The 25,450-nt window shown below is 42.3% G+C and overlaps 1 protein-coding gene and 1 long non-coding RNA gene across 3 annotated transcripts in view; both read left to right on the forward strand.

Annotated features, from left to right (window-relative positions):
- Positions 1 to 25,450, forward strand: part of LOC129164882 (uncharacterized) — a 353,025-nt gene that overhangs the window by 246,736 nt on the left and 80,839 nt on the right. The gene's annotated exons all lie outside the window — the stretch shown is intronic.
- LOC139062722 (uncharacterized) lies at positions 353 to 7,971 on the forward strand. 2 transcript variants are annotated; one of them, XM_070544368.1, is made up of 2 exons: positions 353 to 1,902; positions 5,645 to 7,971. In XM_070544368.1, the coding sequence occupies exon 2, from the start codon at positions 6,496 to 6,498 to the stop codon at positions 7,729 to 7,731; it is 1,236 nt and encodes a 411-aa protein (XP_070400469.1). In that variant the 5' UTR covers positions 353 to 1,902; positions 5,645 to 6,495; the 3' UTR covers positions 7,732 to 7,971. Both variants share the same exon structure in this region, with proteins under 2 accessions (XP_070400469.1, XP_070400470.1).

The raw sequence follows: 25,450 nt of genomic DNA on the forward strand, positions 1-25,450 counted from the left end.
CCGTGAGGGTCTCCCTGGTAGGTGGTAGAGACTCCTCCTCTTTAAGGCAAGTCTGTTTGTTGTTTTCTGTAGTGTTGTGGTGATAGAGGTTAGCGTTGCCTGGTTCTCCAGACATCTCGGGAACAGTCGGTGGTACTGGGGATCAGCACCGCCTGATATTTTCTGTTTAATCAGCCCACCTCTAGTCCACATGAAGAAGTAGGGGTTAGTTAGCAAATGTCTGGATAGGTAGCTAGCGGGAGCCCTCATGGTATTAAAGATACTGTTGATAATGGTAAAAGAAAAAAAGTTAGACATCAGTCTTTGGTTCAAGTCTTACTGTTTTCTCCTTTTTTTTTTGTTGAAGGAGGGGGCTGTTACGGATCCTGGGCTCCCGCACCTTGTATGGCCCGGTCCTGTTCCCTCTCTGCTGTTCAGGACCTTGGACAGGTCCTCCATCAGGCTGGCCTCCGCCTCGGCCCGCCCACTCTGCTTCAGCTGCGGACAGTCTACCGCTGATGAGACGCTCTTAAAAGATTCCTGTTTCAGTTTCTCAGCGGGAGAACCACAGATTAAACCTCTGTCTTTCTCTCCTCGATTAGCTCGGTTTGGTAATTCGGATTGACTTGGTTTGACTTCAGCTAACAGTAAATAGTATCCTTGGTTCGTTTGGAAGATCTGTTTGATTCTGCCCCAGTGAGGCCGTTTGTTTTCGTTTTTAGCTTTATAGCTCGCTTTAAGTTGTGTTTGTAATAATATTGATAGCCGTCGAGATTTGGTTTTTAGTTAGTTCTGGCTCTTTGTTTTTCGTTTCTAGATCTATAGGTATTGTCGTGTTTTCCTCCCCGGGACCGTTTGTCCCAGGTGTTTTGAGTTATCTCCAGTTTCTCCTTCGTGTGGTTTGTTTAAGTACATTCATTTTGAACTTTTCCAGTCTAGGACTGTGTATTTTGGGTTGACTTCTGCGAAATAAAACCCTTTTATTTACTCTCACCCCTCCTTTCTCCACATCAGTTTTTATGTTACCCCTTGCCACAACGCTTAACACCTAGGGTTTGTAACATAAATGGGGGCTCGTCCGGGATTTTATTTAATAAAACATCAACGTTGTGGTTAAAAAGATCCCCTGGTGCGTGTGTGTGAGTGTGAGTAACAGGTGTTTTTGTTTTGCAGACTCAGGCGACTGAAACCTGATGGCCTCCTTCAATTTACGGGCTTTTGTGGAGGCCCCGTCTCGCCGGCTGCTGGAGGGTTGCCGTAAAACCGATTTGTTACAAGTGGCCGCCCACTTCGAACTAGAAGTCCCAAAACAACTCCGAAAAGAGGAGCTACGGACTTTTGTGGTTGAGTTTCTTACGGATCAAGGTGTGATCCCGCCCCTTTCGGATGCCGGTGCTCCAGCGGCAATGAGTGAGGAGGAGACTGCAGTTCCTCGGGGTTCGCCCCCTCCCTCACCTCTATCTTCGGAAGGTGAACCTGCTCAGCCTTCGCCCCCTCATTCTCCCCGCTCTCCAGAGAGACTCCGATTAAAGATCAGGTTGGCCCAGCTCCAGATCGAAGCCGAGGAACGGGCACAAGAGAGGAAACTAAAGGCGGAGTTGGAAATGAGACGATTGGATCTTCAGACAAACGCCGACACAGCTGTGCGGATACGACAATTAGAGCTGCAAGCTCAAGCAGATGCCCAGGTGAAACAAGAGTCCCGTGTTGACCCACCTTCGAGCCCGGACGATCGTTCATCCATAAAACCAGCACCAGAGACATACAGTACGCCCTCCTCCTATCACGCTTTTGATCTTGGCAAATGCATTCCTCTGATGCCCAGTTTTAGAGAAGCAGAAGTGGACGGCTACTTTGTGGCTTTTGAACGGATCGCGTCGGCTCTCCAGTGGCCTCGGGACGTCTGGCCTCTGCTTCTGCAATGTAAGTTGACTGGAAAAGCTTTGGAAGTAATGTCGGCTTTGTCTGCAAATGATAGCCTAGATTATGACTGTGTGAAAGCTAACATATTAACAGCTTATGAATTTATGCCGGAAGCTTATCGTCTGCGGTTCCGACGCGGAAGACCTTTGGATGGTCAAACCTACACAGAGTTTGCTCGTGAAAAAAGCATTCAGTTTGAAAAATGGTGTTCTGCAAGTAAAGTAAATTCTTACGAGACACCACGTGAATTAATCCTGTTAGAGGAATTTAAAAGGCAAATACCCGACAGGATTGTTCAATATTTAAATGAACAAAAAGTGACGTCTTTGTGCGCCGGGGCCCTGCTAGCTGATGAGTTCTCACTCACGCACAACATAGAGAGAGAGATAAAACAGGAATTTCCCGTCGGGCCCAGAAGAACCTCCTCCCCCGATCCTAATAAACGAGAAACCAGGGAGTGTTTCTATTGTCGTGAAAAGGGTCATTTAATCCGAGATTGTTATCAGCTAAGACGGAAGAATGAGAAGAGTCCTCCTAGAAATAAAAGTGTGGCTTTTGTGAAAAGGTCTCATGTTTCCGCTCCAGTCGGTCACCTTGAGGACAGAGATGTTTCTGATCAGTGTTTTGAGCCCTTTACCTTTATGGGACACGTGTCATTACCAGACGTTCCAGATCTTAAAGTGTCTGTAAAAATCTTGAGGGATACTGGAGCCTCCCAGACCCTCATCTGCAAAAGAGTGTTGCCCTTTTCTGAAGCTAGTGCGGTTGGGTTTTCTGTGTTATTAAAAGGAATCGAAATGGGAACTATGCCCAGCCCCGTACATAAGATTCAGTTAAACAGTCCGATTATAAGTGGCGATGTGCAGATGGCTATTTGTGAAGAGCTGCCCATTCCAGGTATAGATGTGTTGTTGGGGAATGATTTGGCTGGTGGAAAAGTCAACCCTACTCCTGAACTGGTAGAGGTTCCTATTTTACCTGAACCTGTTGATGTTTTTCCCATGTGTGTTGTTACTCGGTCACAGAAAAAAGGTCTTGACAATTCTGACATCATCCTAGAAGATTCTGTGTTGCAGCCTCTCCTATCTGAAATGGAGACAAAGGAGGAAAGCCCCGCCCCGGGTGGTTTAAAGCAGGAGAAAGCTAACTCCCCAAATTTTCCTATATCTGCTGACATCCTTTCATCTATGCAACAGGAGGATGAAAGTTTACGGGATTTATTTGACCGAGTGGACCCTACAGCTGATATTCAGTCGGGTCAGAGTAAATATCAATTAGAAGATGGAATATTGTTCCGATGTTGGTCCCAGCCTTCTGCCCAAGGCGCGGACTGGGGAATGATTAAACAAATAGTGATACCCACGCCCTTCAGGGAAAGAATCATCTCCTTGGCACATGAAAGTGACTGGTCGGGTCATTTAGGGATTAATAAGACTTATAACTTGCTGTTACAGCATTTCTTCTGGCCTGGTATGAAAAAGCAAATAGCTGAATTCTGTAAGAGTTGCCATGTGTGTCAGCTAGTCGGAAAACCTAACCAGAAAATACACCCGGTTCCTTTATATCCTGTGCCTGTGGTTACCACACCTTTTGAACATATAGTGGTTGATTGTGTGGGACCACTTCCTGTTACCAAGTCGGGAAAAAGGTTTCTGTTAACAGTCATGTGTTCTTCCACTAGGTTTCCAGAAGCCCTCCCTTTGTCCTCTTTAACCTCTAGGTCCATCATCAAAGCCTTAAATGGCTATTTCTCGGTGTTCGGTCTCCCGAAGGTTTTACAGACCGACCAAGGCACCAATTTTAAATCTCGGCTCTTTAAGCAGGTTGCTGAGACTCTAGATATCAAACACGTCACCTCTTCAGCCTACCATCCCGAAAGTCAAGGTGTGGTAGAACGTTGGCACCAAACGCTAAAATCCATGCTTAGGAAGTACTGTTTTTCTACTGGTCATTCTTGGGATGAGGGACTTCCCTTTGTTCTTTTTCCAGCCCGTGATGCGGTCCAGGAGTCATTGGGGTTTAGCCCCTCCCAGTTAGTTTTTGGTCACACTCCCAGAGGACCCCTTAAAGCCTTAACGGAGCGCTTTCTTTGGTCTGGCCCTAGTGAAGGTGAACATATTAACAAATATGTTGCTACGTTTCAGGCCCGGTTGAGAGATGCAAACCGCCTAGCCCAAGAACACTTACACCACGCTAAGAACGAAATGAAGGTACGGTTCGACAAAAAGGCGAAGCACAGAAGCTTTGCTGTGGGAGACCTTGTGGTGGTTCTGAATCCCTTGTGTGGGTCCTCTCTCTCTCCCAGGTTTGAGGGGCCCTTTGAGGTCCTAACGAAAATAAACGATCACAATTATGTGATAAAAACCCCGCTTAGAAGGCGAAAATCTCAGCTGTGCCATATTAACATGCTGAAACTCTATAGGCCAAGATGGGAGACCAGTTCCATGGTGTGTGTGCCGGTCTACTCTGAGATTTTGTCCCCTGAGCTCCCTGAGGACTCCAGCCCAGTTTCTGTTCAACCTATAAGTCCGCGACTGTCAAAGTCTGAGGCTCTTCAAGAATTTCCCCTTACCCTTCAGCATGTGTCATCTGCCATAAGAGAGGAATTGATTTTCCTCATTAATGATCATCCAGATTTGTTTCATGATGTACCTACCCAAACCCCTTTGGCTGTACACGATGTGGAACTTGTGGATCCACATCCAATTAAACAACATCCTTATAGAGCCAGTCCCCTTAAAAGACAAGCGATGAAAGAGGATCCATGCTTTCGTTCTTTTTAAACACAGAAACAGTTTTGTTTACCTCTTTGTAGCTACAGTTTCGCCGACGGCTGCCGGCTTCTTCAGGCTGACGCTGATGGTGGCGTCACTTCCTTCTCCGTTTATCTGCGGGCAGCAGAGGACGTTGTCGCCCTCTGCTGCCCGCTTTCCCCTCTCCGACGATGCAGTCCCATGCGTGGTCCAGCGTGTAAACTCCGTTGTCCCTGTTCATGGTCCCACATCCACGTCTCCTTATCTCGATTGCTTCCTTGATCCATCTTTTGTATTTTTGTTGTTCGGTGGTTATGATCCGTGTGCTGTCCCAGTCCATTATATGGTTTTCTCTTAAGCAATGATCTGTTACGGCTGACTTTTTTATTGTACTTTCTGCTTCTTCTTTTGCTGCTCTTGTGTGTTTTCGATTTGCCTCTTTCTCATACTCCTTTCTGTGTTCTATTGTTCGTGTGTTGAGTTGGCGTCCGGTTTCTCCTATGTATGTTTTATTGCATATTTTGCATGGGATTTCATAAATGACTCCACATTTTTGTCCAGCTGATATTTTGTCTTTTGGGTGCACTAGTCTGTTTCTAACTGTTGTGTATGGCTTTGTTGGTGTGTTTATGTTGTGTTTTTTTCATTGTTGCTCTCATTTTTTCCGTTATGCCTCTGATGTATGGTAGGGTTATCACTGGTTTTGGTTCTTGTCTTTCTGGGTTTCTGGTCCTTTTTTTGGGTTGTTCTTTGCTTTCTGTTTTTGTTTGTTGTTTTCCTTTGTTTATTGCCCATGTCGGGTATCTGCAGGTCTTTAAAGCGTGTTGTATGTGTTTGTCTTCTTGTTTACGGTCTCTCTCTTCTGTTATTATGTTTGCTCGGTGATATAATGTTCTGATTACTGATATTTTGTGTATGGTGGGGTGTTCTGATGTCCATAATAGATATTGGTCTGTGTGTGTTGGTTTCCTGTATGTGTTTATGTTTAGGGTCCCGTCGGTCTGTCTGGTGATTGGTTATGGTGGTCATAACCAAACAGAGGCGTGTGGAGGACGAACTGGAAAGAGGACACCTGGACTTGAAAAGGAATTACAAACTTGATAAACAAATGGAGGAACTAATTAAAGGACACATGATGGAAAAACAGGAAAAAGAGTTCATAAAAGTAAAAGAAAGACACATAAAGAAGTTAAACAGACTCATAAACAAGAAAAAGAGAAAAGAAATACAAGGTACCTCCACACCAAACTCATGGGTATGTAACATTTCACAATACAAACTAACAGAAGCAGAAGAGAGCATATTAAAGAAAGGTTTAAACTTTGCAGTCACACCAAAAGAAATACCATATGATGAATTTATTGTAGCAACAGAACTAGCATGTCAACAGATCACAGATGAGGGAAAGAAAGCAGAACTCAGAAATAACATAGTTGGGATATTAAAAAACAGCCAAATTCAACACAGCAATATTACAAAAGAAGAACAATCAGCCATGACAGCTTTATCCAAAAATGAACAGATAATTATTCTACCGGCAGACAAAGGAAGAACCACAGTAGTTATGGACAGAGAAAAATATAAACAACAGATGAACCAGATGCTAGAGGACAAAAATACATATGAAATACTTAAAAAAGATCCAACAGAAAACATTAAGAAAAACATGAAAAAATTACTGAAGCCACTGCACGAAAAAGGCAAAATAACAGAAAAAATGTATAAACACTAGATTCCTACAGCAAACATAACACCAAGAATATATGGAACACCAAAAATACATAAACAAAACACCCCACTTAGACCAATAGTTGACAGCATCGGTACACCAACATACAACATGGCAAAAGATATCAGCAGAATCATCAGCCCGTTATTAGGAAATACAGACCAACACTGCAAAAATAGCATAGAATTGGCAAAAGAACTAAAGGAAATTACAATAGAAGACAACGACATACTCATCTCACATGACGTCACATCTCTGTTCACAAAAACACCAACCCAAAAAACCATAGACATAGTAGTTAACAGAGTCAGACAAGACAAAACTTTACACAAAAGGACAAACCTCACAGCAGATGACATAGCACAACTGATAGGACTGGTAGCTAACTCCACTTACTTCACATACGACAACACAATATACAAACAACTGGAAGGCTTCGCCATGGGTAACCCGTTATCAGCCACCCTGTGCCAGTTTTTCATGGAAGACCTGGAACAAAAAGCCATAGCCACCGCCCCCCCAAACTGTAAAATAAAACTATGGAAACGCTACGTGGATGACATACTGGAAATCATACCAAAAGGACAAACAGAAACACTAACACAACACTTAAACAACACTGACGACACGGGCAACATAAAATTCACTTATGAGTCAGAAACAGAAGGCAGCATAGCATTTATGGACATGAAAATCACCAGGCAGACCGACGGGACCCTAAACATAAACACATACAGGAAACCAACACACACAGACCAATATTTATTATGGACATCAGAACACCCCACCATACACAAAATGTCAGTAATCAGAACATTATATCACCGAGCAAACATGGTAACAGAAGAGAGAGACCGTAAACAAGAGGACAAACACATACAACACGCTTTAAAGACCTGCAGATACCCAACATGGGCAATAAACAAAGGAAAACAACAAACAAAAACAGAAAGCAAAGAACAACCCAAAAAAAGAACCAGAAACCCAGAAAGACAAGAACCAAAACCAGTGAAAACCCTACCATACATCAGAGGCATAACGGAAAAAATAAGAGCAACAATGAAAAAACACAACATAAACACACCAACAAAGCCATACACAACAGTTAGAAACAGACTAGTACACCCAAAAGACAAAATATCAGCTGGACAAAAATGTGGAGTCATCTACGAAATCCCATGCAAACTCTGCAATAAAACATACGTAGGAGAAACCGGACGCCAACTCAACACACGGACAATAGAACACAGAAAGGAGTGCGAGAAAGAGGCAAATCGTAAACACACAAGAGCAGCAAAAGAAGAAGCAGAAAGTACAATAAAAAAGCCACATAATGGACTGGGATAACACACGGATCATAACCACTGAACAACAAAAATACAAAAGATGGATCAAGGAAGCTATCGAGATAAGGAGACGTGGATGTGGGACCATGAACAGGGACGACGGAGTTTACACGCTGGACCACGCATGGGACTGCATCGTCGGAGAGGGGAGAGCGGGCAGTAGAGGGCGACAACGTCCTCTGCTGCCCGCAGATAAACGGAGAAGGAAGTGACGCGCCACCATCAGCGTCAGCCTGAAGAAGCCGGCAGCCGTCGGCGAAACTGTAGCGTCAATAACAGGTAAACAAAACTGTTTCTGTGTTTAAAAAAGAACGAAAAGCATGGATTTAGAAAGACACAGCAAGAACACACCTAAGATGATGAAAGAGGAAACGGAATATTTAATTAAGAATGGTCTGGCAGTGGCCAGCAAGAGTCCCTGGAGTTCTCCTTGTCTTTTGGAGAAAAAACCCGATGGTACCTTTCGTTTTGTAACCGACTTCCGTAAAGTTAATGCGGTGACGGTGGCTGATTCTTTCCCCCTTCCCAGGGTAGATGATTGCGTAGACAGCGTGGGTGCTGCTACTTTCGTAACTCGACAAGATCTTTTGAAAGGTAATTGGCAGATTCCGTTAACTCCTCGAGCTTCTGAAATTTCTGCATTTGTAACTCCTGATAACTTTCTCCAGTACACTGTTCTCCCGTTTGGAATGAGAAATGCTCCTGCCACCTTTCAACGTCTGATTAACTCTGTGTTGTCTGATCTTCCTCATTGTAGCGCCTACTTAGACGACATCGTTATTTACACCTCCACCTGGCCCGAACATCTGAAAACCCTACGTGAGGTATTTGGTCGACTGAAACAAGCACAGCTCACTTTAAATCTGGCGAAATGTGAGTTCGTCAAAGCCACTGTAAAATATTTGGGCAAGGAGGTAGGTCAAGGTCAGGTTAGAGTGTTACAAGATAAGATTCGAGCTATGGCATCTTTCCCGGTTCCTTCGACACGGCGAGAGCTACGACGATTTCTGGGGATGGTGGGTTACTACCGTGGTTTCTGTAGAAACTTCTCTACAGTAGCTAAACCTCTGACCGATTTGTTAAGCACAAAGACGCATTATGTATGGACTCCTGAAACACAGTTAGCTTTTGAGGCTGTGAAAAACCTCATGTGTTGTGCTCCTGTTCTTGCAGCTCCGGACCTAATGAAACCCTTTAAACTAGAAGTAGATGCCAGTGCTGTGGGGGCTGGTGGGGTGCTCCTGCAAGAAGACCAGGATGGGATTGACCACCCTGTGGGATACTTCTCCAAAAAGTTCACTAAAAATCACATGAACTACTCCACAATCGAAAAGGAGACCTTAGCCCTCATTCTGTCACTACAGCATTTCCACGTCTATGTTGGCTACTCTTCCTCTTCCACCATCGTCTACACCGACCACAACCCCTTGGTTTTTCTAAAACGAATGTTTAACCACAACCAGAGACTAATGCGATGGGCCCTGCTTTTACAGGAGTTCCCCATCGAAATTCGTCACAAGAGTGGTGCCAATAATGTCTTGGCAGATGGTTTCTCTCGTGGCTGTCTGAATCTTGAAATTCTGTGAGGGTCTCCCTGGTAGGTGGTAGAGACTCCTCCTCTTTAAGGCAAGTCTGTTTGTTGTTTTCTGTAGTGTTGTGGTGATAGAGGTTAGCGTTGCCTGGTTCTCCAGACATCTCGGGAACAGTCGGTGGTACTGGGGATCAGCACCGCCTGATATTTTCTGTTTAATCAGCCCACCTCTAGTCCACATGAAGAAGTAGGGGTTAGTTAGCAAATGTCTGGATAGGTAGCTAGCGGGAGCCCTCATGGTATTAAAGATACTGTTGATAATGGTAAAAGAAAAAAAAGTTAGACATCAGTCTTTGGTTCAAGTCTTACTGTTTTCTCCTTTTTTTTTTTTGTTGAAGGAGGGGGCTGTTACGGATCCTGGGCTCCCGCACCTTGTATGGCCCGGTCCTGTTCCCTCTCTGCTGTTCAGGACCTTGGACAGGTCCTCCATCAGGCTGGCCTCCGCCTCGGCCCGCCCACTCTGCTTCAGCTGCGGACAGTCTACCGCTGATGAGACGCTCTTAAAAGATTCCTGTGTCAGTTTCTCAGCGGGAGAACCACAGATTAAACCTCTGTCTTTCTCTCCTCGATTAGCTCGGTTTGGTAATTCGGATTGACTTGGTTTGACTTCAGCTAACAGTAAATAGTATCCTTGGTTCGTTTGGAAGATCTGTTTGATTCTGCCCCAGTGAGGCCGTTTGTTTTCGTTTTTAGCTTTATAGCTCGCTTTAAGTTGTGTTTGTAATAATATTGATAGCCGTCGAGATTTGGTTTTTAGTTAGTTCTGGCTCTTTGTTTTTCGTTTCTAGATCTATAGGTATTGTCGTGTTTTCCTCCCCGGGACCGTTTGTCCCAGGTGTTTTGAGTTATCTCCAGTTTCTCCTTCGTGTGGTTTGTTTAAGTACATTCATTTTGAACTTTTCCAGTCTAGGAATGTGTATTTTGGGTTGACTTCTGCGAAATAAAACCCTTTTATTTACTCTCACCCCTCCTTTCTCCACATCAGTTTTTATGTTACCCCTTGCCACAACGCTTAACACCTAGGGTTTGTAACATACATAAAGTTGTGTCTGGTTCTAGCATTTCATATTTCCTAGTTCCTACTGCATGAGTTCAGATGTATTAATCCATGCATTTAAATATTAATGTTCTGATTTTATTGAAACACTTGTTCTGTAATAGTTTCTTTACTATTGTGATCAAAAATACTTAATCTCAATTCTGTGTCAGACTGGTCGGCTGGATTCGGGAGTTGGGCTTGTAGAGAGCGAGGTTTCACAGACGCGGAAGTGATAGCGTCGGCAGTGGCTGTTCTACATGGAATTACTCCCCGGGCGAGGCCCCCATTGAGCCCCCCCCCCCCCCCCCCCCCCCACCACCACACCACCCCACCTGCACAAACACACGCATGTTTTCCACAAACAGGCATGTTTTATTAGAATGACTATTGAACATTCATTTTTCTAAGTTGCACATTAGTGTTGTCAAAAAAATCGATACCTAGATATAAGTCGATGCTAAAAGTGGATATTCGATCTAAATTAGATATTCCATCTCTGTGATATCGATATTATGGACTATTATACACAGCCTTCTTCAAGTACACCGACACGCACGACGGCCAGATGCCGTAAAGCAGCCTCCGCCTCCCAGACAAACAGAAGAAGACGCCGCATGGCTACATTGCAATTTCCCACGCGAGTTGTCTCTGATCCAAGTTTTGTCTGCCAAATAAATAAACAAAAACATAAACAGTGAATTTGGGAGGCGCTTCACAGCCCAACTTAATTAGCATACCAAGTCCAACACGTAGTTGTATATTCACGCTCATGTGCTTAAAGGAAACTCCTGTTTATTGCAACCCAGACTTAATTTCTAGCATGCAGTACGTTTGTTTACTCACGCTGACAACTTTGGTACTACTTTGATTCCCCGGGGTATTTAGATCCATCGGCGAATCGCCATCAGTGTACATCCATATAACGGGTGTGGACGGGCACCCATGGTGCAGCCTCGAAATAAGACATTATCTGCACCAAAACATCTTCATGTCGAAAGGTTTTGTTAGGAATCATTAACATGATTCCCCTGTTCGTTTGGAGCGGGTCTGGGATTTCTAGGCGTGAACAGACTAGCTGCGGCTAACTAACCGGAGCTTTTAATGATGTCACTGCCGTGCGCCAATCTGTTTTTATTAAGATTACCGGTAGATGTACCTTTGTCCTACTGTGGAGAAATTTGTTTTCTCCCTTTATTGACCAACAGAGTTGTTCAAAAGTACAGAACAAAACATATGGCATTACATCTTATGACAAAAATGCACCTTAAACAGAGTTTAAGCAGCAAAATATCACTCTGCAAATAGTGTATATATAGTGAGACAATTCATGATTTAAAGTGTTAACTTTCACCAGTTTTTGTATGTACGTTTTAAAAAAATGCTGATACTTGAAAGGTTTAAGCACTTAATACACTTAATTCTTAACATTTAATTTTTGCAATATAAATTGAGGAATGTTATTTTTTGAATAAACTTGTTCAATAAATTGTTGTTTTTAAATAGTATCGAAATCGAGTATCGAGTTTTTATTCACGTATCGAATCGAGTTTGAAATTTTAGTATCGTAACAACCCTATTGCACATATTTCATGGAGGGGGCCATCGACTAGCACACTGCTGCTAACCACCAATACATTCTCCCTCTCCTGATAATAACTTTTTGTTTTCATTGACTTTTGATGTGCTACTACTAGTTTACCCGTTTAATTATAGATCCACTAGGATAAATACAATAAAGTTTATCTCTCGCCAAATAGAATATTTACCAAGAAATCACAATATAACTATAGACACATTACGGTGTGTGTGTGTGTGTGTGTGTGTGTGTGTGTGTGTGTGTGTGTGTGTGTGTGTGTGTGTGTGTGTGTGTGTGTGCGTGTGTGTGTGTGTGTGTGTGTGTGTGTGTGTGTGTGTCTGCTCTGTCTTCTCCATCCCCAGTGAGTCGTGGAGGATGGCTGCTTATACTGAGCCAGGATTCTCTGGAGGTTTCTTCCTGTTAAAAGGGAGTTTTCCTCTCCACTGTCGCTGCATGCTTGCTTAGTATGAGGATTGCTGTATAGTCACTGACACTAGTCAGTGACTTGATGCAATTTGCTGGGTTCCTTATATAGGAAACATTATTTCTGATTGGCTTAATGAACTGTGAATTGGAATGTTTATTATGTGAAGTGCCTTGAGACGACTCTTGTCGTGATTTGGCGCTATATAAATAAACTTGAATTGAATTGAATTGAATTTACATGAATTACTATGAAGCTGTCAGAATGTAAAGCAGTATACATTATATACTGTATCAAAATATATACAATCAAATATACAAAAACAAACTAACTAAATATTAACAATATATGAACATAATGTATAATAAATATTCTAAATAGCAAAAATATTTCACACATAACAAACTAAAGATAATCACTACAGCATTGCACTTAGAACAGAAAACACAAACTAAAATTAAAACCCAACCTTGATGCAAAGTCATCAATAATGTCATCACATGAAATCTGCTCCCCTACTGAGTGATTGATACTAATCAGAGCCAGGTGAGCGAGCCGCCCCTGAAACACAGGTGACCTCAGGTATGACTTGATCAAGTTTTGAAAAGCTCCTCTCAGCTTGAGCCACAGTGACTGGCAGAGCAGTCCAAAAGTTGGGGTAGATCTCCAATAGATCTTTATCATGATCCATAATATTTTAGAATTGCCTCTGAAATTGTAATTTAAACTGACATAAAAAAACTGTAGACTACCAAAAATGCCAACTTTTACAGAACAAATCATGTAAAAAATAGTGCAGCCATCTGCAATAAATAAACAGGATAGTTAGTGGTGACTGGGGAGTTTTCTTCTGCTTGTAGAGTTGTTTTATTTATTATTATGTGAACATGATCAACATGTGTTTGTTGTTGTTCAGGCAGGCCACAGGCTTCAGCGAGCATTTAACAAATCCTAGTTTGAATCAGTAAAAAACCATTCAAGGAATTTTTTTGAACCATTTGAATATTCGTTTCAATATTTCAGCCCTATTAGCTCTGTTAGCAATTAGTTGACAGAATTTAACCGTTAAAATCCCAGTTAACTGGTTCAAAAAAATGAAAACATGCATCATGAGAGCTACATACCTTTATCTTTCTCCTCTTTTTGTCTTTTTTTTTTCCTGAATCGGGCACCTGGTGGTTTTAGCCTTTTTATGTTCATCTCTTCTGTTTGGCTCTTGACTCAGTAAGTTTCCTTTAGTCAGGACTACACCATTTGACCTTGATGGGGGGGGGGGGGGGGGGGGGTCACCACAAAATCGTTTATTTTTTCCTTTTTTTATTTGGTCATTTCACACAATTCAGAAAAACCTGAAAGAATGATAGGCCTGTGTTTATGATATTATGAATGAAATATGGAAGAACATCAAGATGTGATTGACTTTAGCCATGTTAATACAGTTGATTCAGCCCCTACCCGCTCATTTCATTTGGGAAAGACGCAGAGGTGAATTCCCCCGCCGCACCCCTCCCCTTCCTGTTCTTCATAAACACACGGTGCACGTGAACGTTCTCAGTCAGCAGGAGCGCCTGCAGCTGCAGGGGGTGCCAACTCGCTGTTTCCAATCCAGACACTGTCATATAACCGATAATAGAAAACCTCGGTGCGGCGCAGATTTCTTTCTTTTTTATTTTTTTACTCCGCGCTTGTGCGCCCCTTTTGTGTCATGTCGAGGGGCATGCTGGGAGATGTGGTCCATGGTGGAGATCGGCTAGCTGGGAGAGGCTGGCTTGGGGACTTGGGTTCTGACATTCTGAGGCTTCTCTGTAAATAGTTTTCAAATAAACAATACACATATCAACTTCTGATCATTCCATATCAATTTCAGACTTAAAATAATATATTGATGTAAACCACGCCCACTTCCGGTTATGCCACGCCCATTCCGAGTACAGATACAGATAATTTAGTTGGTTGAACAGATACAGATACAGATAGTGGTGTACTCGCTCATCCCTAATGTCTACCCTGTTTTACTTTTAGTGGCAGGAAACTAACAGCCACCGTCATGGCTGACAATAAGAGTAAAAGAATGTCACAACTTAAACTTGCTATTTTTTCTGCTAGGATGACGAGCTCCTTGAAGGACTCACCTTTCCCCAGCTGGTCCTTGGTGTGAATGGCCGAGGTCCAGGCTTGTTCATAGTTCAGGTTTGCCAGCTGTGAGCACTTTTAAGTGGCACAAGGAGCACCATCTGTACCTGCTAATAGGGATGAGATGGGATGTAATGTAGTGCAGAGGTATTTGGCACCACCCCTCCTCCTCACCTCCCACCACATCAAAGTGCAATCATTTTCTCAAAGCAAGCAATAACGTGGCCTCATCATTTCATGGGTCTCACCGTGTTTACTGTGCTGTGACGGTTAAGCCAGTGAAGGCAGGGATTATTGATTTTCATTTTTCTCTTAATCAATCACGCAATGTTTTTTCTTTGTCTACAAAAATTGGATGACTTGGTTTGGTAATAATACGAATTATGTTGTGATTCATTATGTCTTTGTGGTTACATGGCTGTGCAGATGTTCAGTCTTTTATTGAAGTCAGTTCACGCTGAGAAACGTCTCACAAGGCTTCAGCGAGATAAGAATCGTGGGTGGATGGATATTTTATGTAGATCTGGTAATGCATGTCAGGAAAATTAGATTCAATTTATGCAAAAATATTATGTGCAATCATTTTCTAATTGAGCGGAGTATTGCTACGTTTCTGCAGCCGAGGCCTGATTTAACATGCTTCATTGTTTCCTTGAAGGATGTGTCTTATTAGCACGGCAAACGTGGAAAACACGAAGAACGCTGAAACAATTCCTGCTCACTTGTCAGTTTTCCTCTGCCAGGATTTAATTTTGAGTTTTTAAACTTATTTTATAGTCAAAACTGCAACAAATGTAATCGGCTTCATAAATGAACATTTTCTGCACATATGCAAAACATTATGATAACTATTGGAATTAAGATTTTCTAGAATATTTATTGTCAAATATAATTTTTCTTATTTTTTTACCCAACCTTCCACTGGCATCATGCACATTTAATCCTTAGCTGAACTGAAGCCAGTGAATATTAAAGTTCATCAGTATCTAATAACATTCAAGAAATTGTCCAGGTGAGGAGCCTTTTTACCTGTAATATTCAACTCTTCTTTCATAAAAAGATGCTGTTTGGTTTCCTGGTCTCATCCAACAGCGATTCAATCATTCACGCATCGTTTTCTCTAACAGACATTTTCTAGACGTAAATAATAAAGTAGGACTTTTAATAATAGCATTTTTTAATACATCTTTTAAATTATGATAGTTTCTTCAGAAAAATTCCTGAAATTTTTTATTTGTGCTTTGTCTATTCGGGTGTCAACGCGTGTTTTTATTTACTTTTTTTTTGTTTGTTTTTTTTAGCAAGTGACTTTATCTAAAGGGTAAAATGCAAGATTTTTTAAGCTTTTAGAAGCAGCTTTATAAAGAAAGACTTAATTTTGATGCATACAAAACGCTGGGCTGATATTCCTTTTCTCTGCAGGGTGTCTGGGCTCTCCTGTGGGCAGGACATATATATATATATATATATATATATATATATATATATATATATATATATGACAGATAGATAGATATACATACATGCGTGCAAGTGTTTAAAATGGCTGCATTCCGTAACTTGTGATGATTTGAAGCATTGTTTGTGCGTGTTCCTCAAAATTACCAGGTCGCATTCGAAGACTGCAATGTATGAGTAACCAGTAGGCGGAGCTGGCAAAACGAGTTAACTCACCATGGTTTAGAGGTCTTTCATACTATCTACGATACTGATGCTGCCTTTTTTTTCTGCTGTGATCTCAAAATTAACTATTTACTGGTGTCTTCTATTGACCCTTTGCACCTACGTCACCTAATCACATGGGTCCGCCATACTGGATGGCAAAAGCATGTAAACGGTGAGCGACACAAGTACTAAACAAAGGGAAAAGTAGAGCCTGAAATTGTTTTTGCGATCTTTAGCATCCCCTCTACTAGTTCAAGCCCATGTTCAGTTATCAGAAGAAGTAGCGCACCTAGATGGGGCTCATAGAGAGCGGTATTTACAAAAGTTAACTGTTATTAACTAGCATACGAACGTTAGCTTAAGTTCTCTCTGCAGCTGTTCACCGATGTAAACAAGCCTAAATTCACCCGACTGGATTTATAACATTATGTTATAAACAGCGTTTCACTTTACACCGAAGCTGATGTAAAAATGTCCGGATGCTACTAGTTTTTGTTGCTGGTAGTGTCACCGCGTGTTCAGCTGCTGCTCTCACACCGGGATGAGACTAGATCTCTCTCAACGGCGACGCTCGTCCTAAATAACATAATTTTAACGCACGTAATCATACATTGGAGCAATGTTGTAATTAATTATCTCGCATTTCACTGCAGTGGACGGTACCGCAGTACCGCGCGTCATCCATGGTGGAATATCCATCCATCAGAAGAACGCATCACATTCGTCCCTGTCCCTGTCTTCATCATGAGATAAATAAACGTTAATCTTACCTGGTAAAATCACGTTCGCTGTAAACCTGAGGGCTGCTAGTCCGTTTGATTGATCGCTGCAGTTCATCTCCGTCCTCAGTCTCGATCAACGTTATTTGGGAAAAAAAAAAACGAGCTGACATTACATCCTTGCCTGTTAGTGCAGCCAGCCACGTAGCAAGTTGTTACCATTTTACTGTGAAACCAACTAAATAAAAGCAATAAAAGGCTACATACGGGCTTGTTTTGACTAGCTTCACCGGAGTTTCAACGAGTGTAAACAATCTTTTTGCTGTCCATCATGGCGAATGGGGCGGTCCCATGAGTGGCATGACGTTACATGCAAAGGGTCAATTGGCTTCATGTTTGTTTTGGTTCTTCCCCACAAACTCAGCTCTGTAGTGATTTTTATCTTGAGAGGCGATATATAGAATATCGTTTCTTCTTCTTCATCCTGGTCTGCATTCTCCCCCTAGCAGAATCCTCCAGTACTACAGCAGCAAGTATGTAAGTGAAGACGTGGGCAGCGAGGTTTAACAGCAAGTGTATTTGCAGTCTTAGAGATCTGGCTTTGCATCACTTTGTGTTTCCAACCCAGCTTTTATTTGTCGTTTTATTTATTTATGTTTGCTACAGCAGTGCAAAGCAAAGCAAATCTGCTTCAGCAAACAAAACTGCACTGTGGCCTAACAGTAACCTGAAATGCTTTGGGCTCTGAGTCAAGGAATTAAGAATCAGACCATAGTGTCGACAACATCCTGCAGCTAACGCTTCAGAAAAGGTCACTACTGAACCTCTGAGAAGTCCTCACAGCTGCAGCCTTTGGTGTGTTTCTTATGTCTTTGCATAAAACAATGAAATCGAATAAATGGCACTGAGGTGAAAAAAGTCACGATTCATCACAACCTTGCTGGTCTGTAAAACCTGCAAGCAAGAGAAAAGTGCAATAAAAAGCTGGTGCCAATAACAGCAAATAAGTACAAATCAAATTAAATAGATATCTTTCCATCCAATTGGACTTTTACTACTTTATAGCATTTTACACATGCATAAAAAGCTGAAGAATTTACCCAAATGGAACAAATAAAGATAACACGTCCTAAGTATCTACACGCATCAGTAAGAGATTTCGTTCCAGCGGAGTCTGAAATCCTCCTTCCAGCCAAACCGACTTCTGCTGCAAGTATAATACAGAAAATGTAGGAATTCTGACAAATCACAGCAGCTTTGATGTGTCCCCTGACAAATCATCCAAAGCGCTTTGTAATAAAACGGGTAAGCGACACAAGACGCTGACTTCTGAGGCCGTGCGATGATGGTGGCAGGTTTGAACCCTGCTGGGACAACAACCTGCTTCAGGGAGATACTTTCTGTCTGTGACAACAGGATGCTCAGTCTTTACTCTTCTGATGTGACGCCAGTTCCCGCTGCAATATTTTCATTCTTATTTGATGCAGATCTGGGCACAGAGGTCTGCTTCCGCCGTAGTGCAGGTAAATTTTGAACAATTCTGTTTAAGTTAGAAAATCAAAAAGTGTAAAGTTTCTTATCACCAAGATAATACGTTCTATTGTGTTATTGTTTCTTTTCTGCTTTGCTGACTAGCTTTGTGTAAAAAAGGTCTAAGAGCAGGCCTCAGGCCAGGATCTTACTGGGAAGTGACAAAGGTGCAGAGAATCATAAGTTCTGAGTAGATCATGTTATGTAACTGCAAACACTTTGTGAGTAATTCAATTCAATTCAAGTAATTCAAGTTTATTTATATACCGCCAAATCACGACAAGTCGTCTCAAAGCACTATACAGGTCAGTTCATTAAGCCAATCAGAAAAAAGTTTCCTACATAAGGAACCCAGCAAATTGCATCAAGTCACTGACTAGTGTCAGTGACTTGATGCAATCCTCAAACTAAGCAAGCATTTAGTGACAGTGGAGAGGAAAACTCCCTTTTAACAGGAAGAAACCTCCAGAGGATCCTGGTTCAGTATAAGCAGCCATCCTCCGCGACTCACTGGGGATCGAGAAGACAGAGCACACACACACACACACACACACACACACACACACACACACACACACACACACACACACAACGTAATGTGTCTATAGTTATATTGTGATTTCTTGGTAAATATTCTATTTGGCGAGAGATAAACTTTATTGTATTTATCCTAGTGGATCTATAGTTAAACGGGTAAACTAGTAGTAGCACATTCAATGTCAAAGAAATTAAAATTTAGTTATCAGGAGAGGGAGAATGTTTAAGTGGTTAGCAGCAGTGTGCTAGACGATGGCCCCCTCCATGAGGCCACCACAGCTCAGCAGGACATCGTTGTAGCTTCTTCTGGGGAGAAAAAACACAGAAAAAATAAAGTTAACAGCTGAAATAGCAGGAAATAATACAGTTAAAGAGCAAATTGTAGAAGAAAGTAGTCGAGTGTGAAAAGTGGTCAGTGTATCCTCCAGCAGTCTAAGCCTATAGCAGCATAACTACAGAGATAACTCTGGATAATCTAGCCTTTTAGATGGAGGCAGGGCAAGGGAGAGCCGTCTTTACTGACTGCACACTCCACCTCCCTCTACTCCCCCACTTGTCCAGATCTAGGCTATCATCAGATTTTAACCATAATCAGAAACAAAAATTAGTTGATTGTTGCAAAGTGTCCAAACTATCTCTTAAAATGTCTGAGTCATTGAGTGCGTCCCAGACCCGTTTCAACCCTTCAAGGATCTCGATAGTGCTTTTGTAGCTGAGGTGTGAAAGGAACGTAAGGCTGTGTTGGGAGGAGTTGGTGACCAAATTGAATTAAATCAGAGTAAATTCTGAAACCAACCTGAGAAATGTTGAAATGATATTTTTTTGACAAAAGTAAACAAGAACATTTTTACAAGTCACATGACTCAAGATGGTTAATGGCTTGTAATTGGTAAAGCATCTTCCACAAAGAAAAAACCCGCGGGCTGAAAATGTAGCTCACGAACCGCGCGCAACCCAGCCACCCTGCAAAGAAAACTCATTTTGAACGCTTGTATCCGCGATCTCGTACTTTTGGTCACTACACAAAGCACGTCACCATAGGTGAGGGTAGGAACGTAGATTGACCGGTAAATCGAGAGCTTCACATTCTGGCTCAGCTCTCTCTTCACCACGACAGACCGGTACAACGCCCGCATCACTGCAGATGCAACAATCTGACTGTCAATCTCACGCTCCATCTTTTCCTCGCTCGTGAACAAGACCCCGAGATACTTGAACTCCTCCACTTGGGTCAAAACCTCATTCCTTCCCCGGCGCAGGTATTCTACTCTTTTCCGAATCAAGACCATGGTCTGGGATTTAGAGGAGCTGATTCTCATCCCAGCTGCTTCACACTCGGCTGCTAACTGCTCCAGCGAGAGCCGAAGATCACGTTCTGATGAAGCCAACAGGACCCACACACACACACTATCAAATTTCTATCCCCTGAAACAGAAACACCACATTGCTTTTTTCACAGAAAACGAATCACAAGGCATTCATTAATACTGGAGACTGAAGCAGATTTGTTGATAACAACGAGTGAACAGACCTTTACACAGTTCATGTGCGTGCTAGCAGCAGAGGTGGCTGTAGATGGTAGACAGCCTCTCACATCTTTATCCCTCCACCATTCCTCATCAGACTTGGTTATCTAGGGGTGGCAAGGCCACAACTTTATGAGCACTTATGACCCCCAACAGACCTGTAATGATAAACAATGGGATGGACACGCCTACATGACATTGGAAAAGAAAGCCAGTGAACCATGGCAGCTTCATTAACACCGGTACATTAACTGTAAATCCAAGCAAAGCCAGCGAGAGGCCTCAACTACAGCTCGTGAGGGTCAATCTGCAATAAAAAGCATCATTTTTTTTCACAGCCTGCGGCAGAGAGATTGGAGACCTCCCTCTCCTCTTCGAGCCATTAACTTCCCCCTTTTCATGGCAGGCAGAGGGACCAGTAACTGAGCTCCCATAATCCCGAGCATTACCTTCACCTGACCTTCATAGGCCCAAGAAAGAGCAAGGATGTATGAAATGATGGGACGGCTGAAAAAAGACTGCAGCTGTTAAAAGATCATTCGGTGAAGAGAAGGTGAAAAGAGTAAGTGTGACTTCCAGATTTCTTTCAAGTTGTGTAAATGTTTCACAATTTAAAGGAAGCCATCTGAAGGACGAAGATTAATGCATCACAGTGGCCACAATCATTCTTGGAATTCTGATCAAGATGGGAATTTCGCAGCATTGCATGTTAAGTGTGTTGCTGCAGATTGAATTTAAAGCAACAAGCCACAATAAAGTTAAAGGTTCACTTTTAACATGAGGCCAAGGCTGAGGTCTTCCCTGGAGCAAGCGCTGATGGCTCAATCAAAAGGACATGCCCCTAAGTATCCATAGTTTAAAGCTTTAATTACGTCTAAATTGATGCGTTACAAATAATGTCGCCATGATGATAAACTTGACATATTAAAATAGTTTTTCGTACCAGGCTGTAAACATGTTCATTTCTGCTGTGAAGTTAACATTGTTAACATGGGACACAATGGGAGTTTGCTCTTTTCTGGAGCCCGCCCCCAGTGGTCGAGGGGTGAACTGCGATTTTTGTCACTTCCACGTTGGCTTCATTTTTGGCAGGCGGAGTTTCCCCCTTAAAGAAAACTCCAAGTTGAATTGATTTCACTGTAGATACATATTTAAAGTAACACTAGCATGTTTTAAACATTAAGCTAGAGCTTTAGCATTGACCTCAGTGATTGTTGAGTTAGAAACTTGACCAGTTTCATATTTTACACCAGCGGTTCCCAAACTTATTTAGCCGCGCACCCCCTTCTATGCCCCGACCATGTCGACGCACCCCCCCCCCCCCCCCCCCCACACACACACACACACACACACATCAGGGCATGGCTATATATATATGTCAGACGTCAAGCTAAACAGACAGGGTTAAAAAAATATGATCGACCTTTTTCCCCATCACTTTCATTTTTTTAAATAGTAATTAATAAACATTCGATACATTACAATTTCTTTTGATTTCATTTTAAATAAATATTTAGAGTGCCCAGGTAGCACATAAACAATGCAATTTAACGGTTTTCTTAAAGTAGGAACGTTTAACCTGTGTGTGCAGAGCTCTCTCCTTCCTTCTGCTCTGCGTAAACCTGAGCTGATCACCTACTTGTGCGTAATCAAATGTCTATAGGGGGAAAAGATGGAAAAGATATAGCCATGATGTTCACTTTTGCCTCAGACCGACTTATTGCTGTTTTATGGTGTGGCTGAATCTGCGATCCGCTGCCACGCTGACTGGAATAACAAATGCTGCAGTAGCAGGAGTTGTAGTCAGGTTCATGAGGAGTCACTGGCTGGAGCGGACCCGACTTTAATACGTCATCCCAAAATAGAAGCTAATGTCTTCATTTGACCTTGAATGAAAAATGTTGTTATAAAACCTCTTAAAAGTTTTTATCACGGAGGAGGCAGCGCTCATTTCTGCCTTCAGTCTGACGGCGCGCTGGAGTTAAATTAGGGTGCGCGCTTATTGAATCTGTGTGTATGTGTGTGTGTGTTTGTGCGTTCACGCGCGCGGCACAGCTCCATGAGCCGCTCAAGTCACCGCGTCTCGTTATTGGCGCTATTTAAACTAATGAGACAGGTGTTAATTACAATCTGCCAGAATGACTCGCCACCTTCAGATTCCTCCAACATCGTTAAAAATGATCAAATACGGAACATATCGGCGTGCGCAGGCCAGAGTGCTGAAGCTCGGCGCATTGTTATTATGAAGCTAGGGCACATGTGGAGGACACGCACGTGCGCGCAAAAATGTACTTGTTTTCAATTACATTTATTGTGCCCACTTACTTTTTCTTAGGTCCACCCACAAATGAGTTTCTGGCTATGATAATGGTGACATATGACAGACTTCTCTGAGCTCCGCAGCCATTACACTTTTCACCTCGCGCACCCCCTAGCGGCAGCTCGCGCACCCCCGGGGGTGCGCGCACCACACTTTGGGAATCCCTGTTTTACACTACTCTGCAGCCCTCTGCTGGTCAGATAAAAGAATTAACCGTTTAGTGGAGCATGTATGTTGTCCTATAGGGAGAAACTCTCTACCTGCGTTATCGCCGTTAGCTGTTATGCTAGCAGTTACCTATTTTAATAAGCAATTTAAGCATAGGAAGAAGAAAAAGAGGAAGTTTGTTTTTTTCTGTTGGCATCATGGCGGAGCCTGGAAGTAAAAGTAATAGAGTAATATCTTTGGAGGTGAAGCAAAGAGCTAAAGCTTTGGTGCGGCCTATGCTAGCTAGCTAAAGAAGGTTACAAAATCACAAACTGATGGTGACCTAGCTTTGTTGCTACTGGACTTGTGGTGATCATATTTTTTATCCAACAATGTGGAACTTTTTACTTCATGGTTTATTTTAGTGTTAGTTGGCTCATTAATGTTAGCTCGTAATTAACGCCAGCTACAGCAGGGTTGTTTGCGACAGTTATAATTCCACTTTCAACCAGTAGGGAAGAGGATCAGGAAACTCCTCAGTGTTACTTTAAAAGTTTCAGTACCATTGATTACATTACATTAGTAGTACATTATTCTAGTGTGTTTCCTTTGATATCACACCTGCCTGTCTTGTGTATCGTGAGCTACATGAAAAGTTGTGTCTTATTTAGTATCACCACACTTACACAACTTTAGAGGACACTCAATCGAAGGCACGTGATTGACCCTAAGCCCGTGGTTTCTCCTTCGTAGAAGGGCCTTGCCTCGGCTGCACCTGTCAGTCACAAGCTACATGACGACTGTCACGCAAATACCTGGCCTTCATTATGTTGGGTTTGGAGACTTTTCCATTTTTACATTTTTGGATTGCATGAAGCGTGCTGCCCTTTGTGAAGTCCTGCTATAGAGACACAGCAGGCCACGGAGCACTTTGTTTGATTATGAACTCCCTGAGCGTACCAAGAGCATTCTGGAAAGAGGCATAAAAAACAGAATGAAAAAGCAATTCAGTTGTGGACCTTAAGGGGAAATATGGATGTCCTGCAGAGAGGATACGCAGAGTCTCTCAGCACAACAAAGCACTCTGAATTCCAGTTGCACTGCTCACCTTGTGTTTACACAGACAAATGGATATGCATTAGTGCAAAGTCGTGTGTGTGCCAGCGTGGTTGTGTGAGGGCCGCCTGAAACCAACCCCCTGCTGGTGTTTGAAATTGTAAAAAATAAAATAACTCAACCAGGCAAATGTTTTGCCCTTAAGATTCCTTTAAGAAATAAGACCTCAAGAACATATTGCATCACTCGATGTTCGGCTTTTATTCCACTCCTTAATTGTGTTTTTACAGCCCATAAATACATTACGGCCCTTTCAATAATCCGATGCATTCTCTCCGCCCTTCGATTCGGCTTAATATTCTGCTGTTCAGTAAAAGTTCTTTTTCATGCCTCAGTCCAAGAGGCTTTTAGCTCTCAGCTTGTTAAAGTCCTGATGGAGGATGTTTGACACTGAGATAAGAATGACTACTTCACAATGACCTTCACTTTTAGAGTATTGTACAAATTCAACCTGGAACTATAAAACAGCCGTGCTTTTTTCTTTTTTCCTCGTAGTCAATGGCAACCTAATGAACAACCAGGTGTCTTTTGTACATACAGAAAAATATCTGATTAGGTGCCACAATGGAGGATTTGTCCTTTTGTGGGTAAACCCACAATGGAAGCCTGCTTGTATCCTTCCTTTGTACTTGATTGCTTTAATTTATTGCCTTGAATATGACTGATGGAAAAAAGGAAAATCATCACTTCTGACTTCTACTATTATTCTGTTTTGCTTTGGGCTAGCTATTATCCATACAGTAACATAATTGCAATTATTACAAACATTGATTCTCTCTGTAGAGGCGCTGTAACAGTAGCATCTTCAATAATAAAGAAAAATGATACGGCGTCCTCCATATGAACCAAATATAATGATTCACTCGTTTATGGCTCACACTGGAAAAGCCTCTAGAGTGTCATCATCATTTATTATCACTTCTACTGTTTATGTAGCCTAGTGAACTAGACCAAATTCTTGCTTTGCAAAGTTTGGTCTAGACATGCTCCATTGGAACCTCAGCAGCTCCTACCAGGACTCTGGCTAGCCAATCACAACTCTCTAGAGGGGTTTCAAACACATAAAGAGCTGTGATTGGTCCATAATGGTGGGCCAATCATAGTGCTCTATCTGCTTAGTGAACAAATCACAGAGCTTTATCCGCTTTGTGGGCCAATCAGGGCACTCTATATGCCTGGTGGGTGGGATGATGCAACAGAGTGAAACAAGAGTATGTCACATTCATTGTCCAGTGGAATGCGGAGATCATTTGAAAGACAACGGTAGAACCCGCCCCACAACCGAGAGCCGTCAATGGAGCATGGCCAGACTAAATAATACATTTATTTAGTCTGGCTTGCCAGGCTACTGTTTATGGAGATTTTTAATACACCGGGAAGTGTGGACACACTTGTAA

This window comes from Nothobranchius furzeri, chromosome 14 (genome assembly GCF_043380555.1).
Source record: "Nothobranchius furzeri strain GRZ-AD chromosome 14, NfurGRZ-RIMD1, whole genome shotgun sequence".
Lineage (NCBI taxonomy): Eukaryota > Metazoa > Chordata > Actinopteri > Cyprinodontiformes > Nothobranchiidae > Nothobranchius > Nothobranchius furzeri.

Coding starts and splice junctions, on each gene's coding strand:
- LOC139062722 (XM_070544368.1), top strand. CDS start 6,496: ATGGCAAAAGATATCAGCAGAATCATCAGCCCGTTATTAGGAAATACA.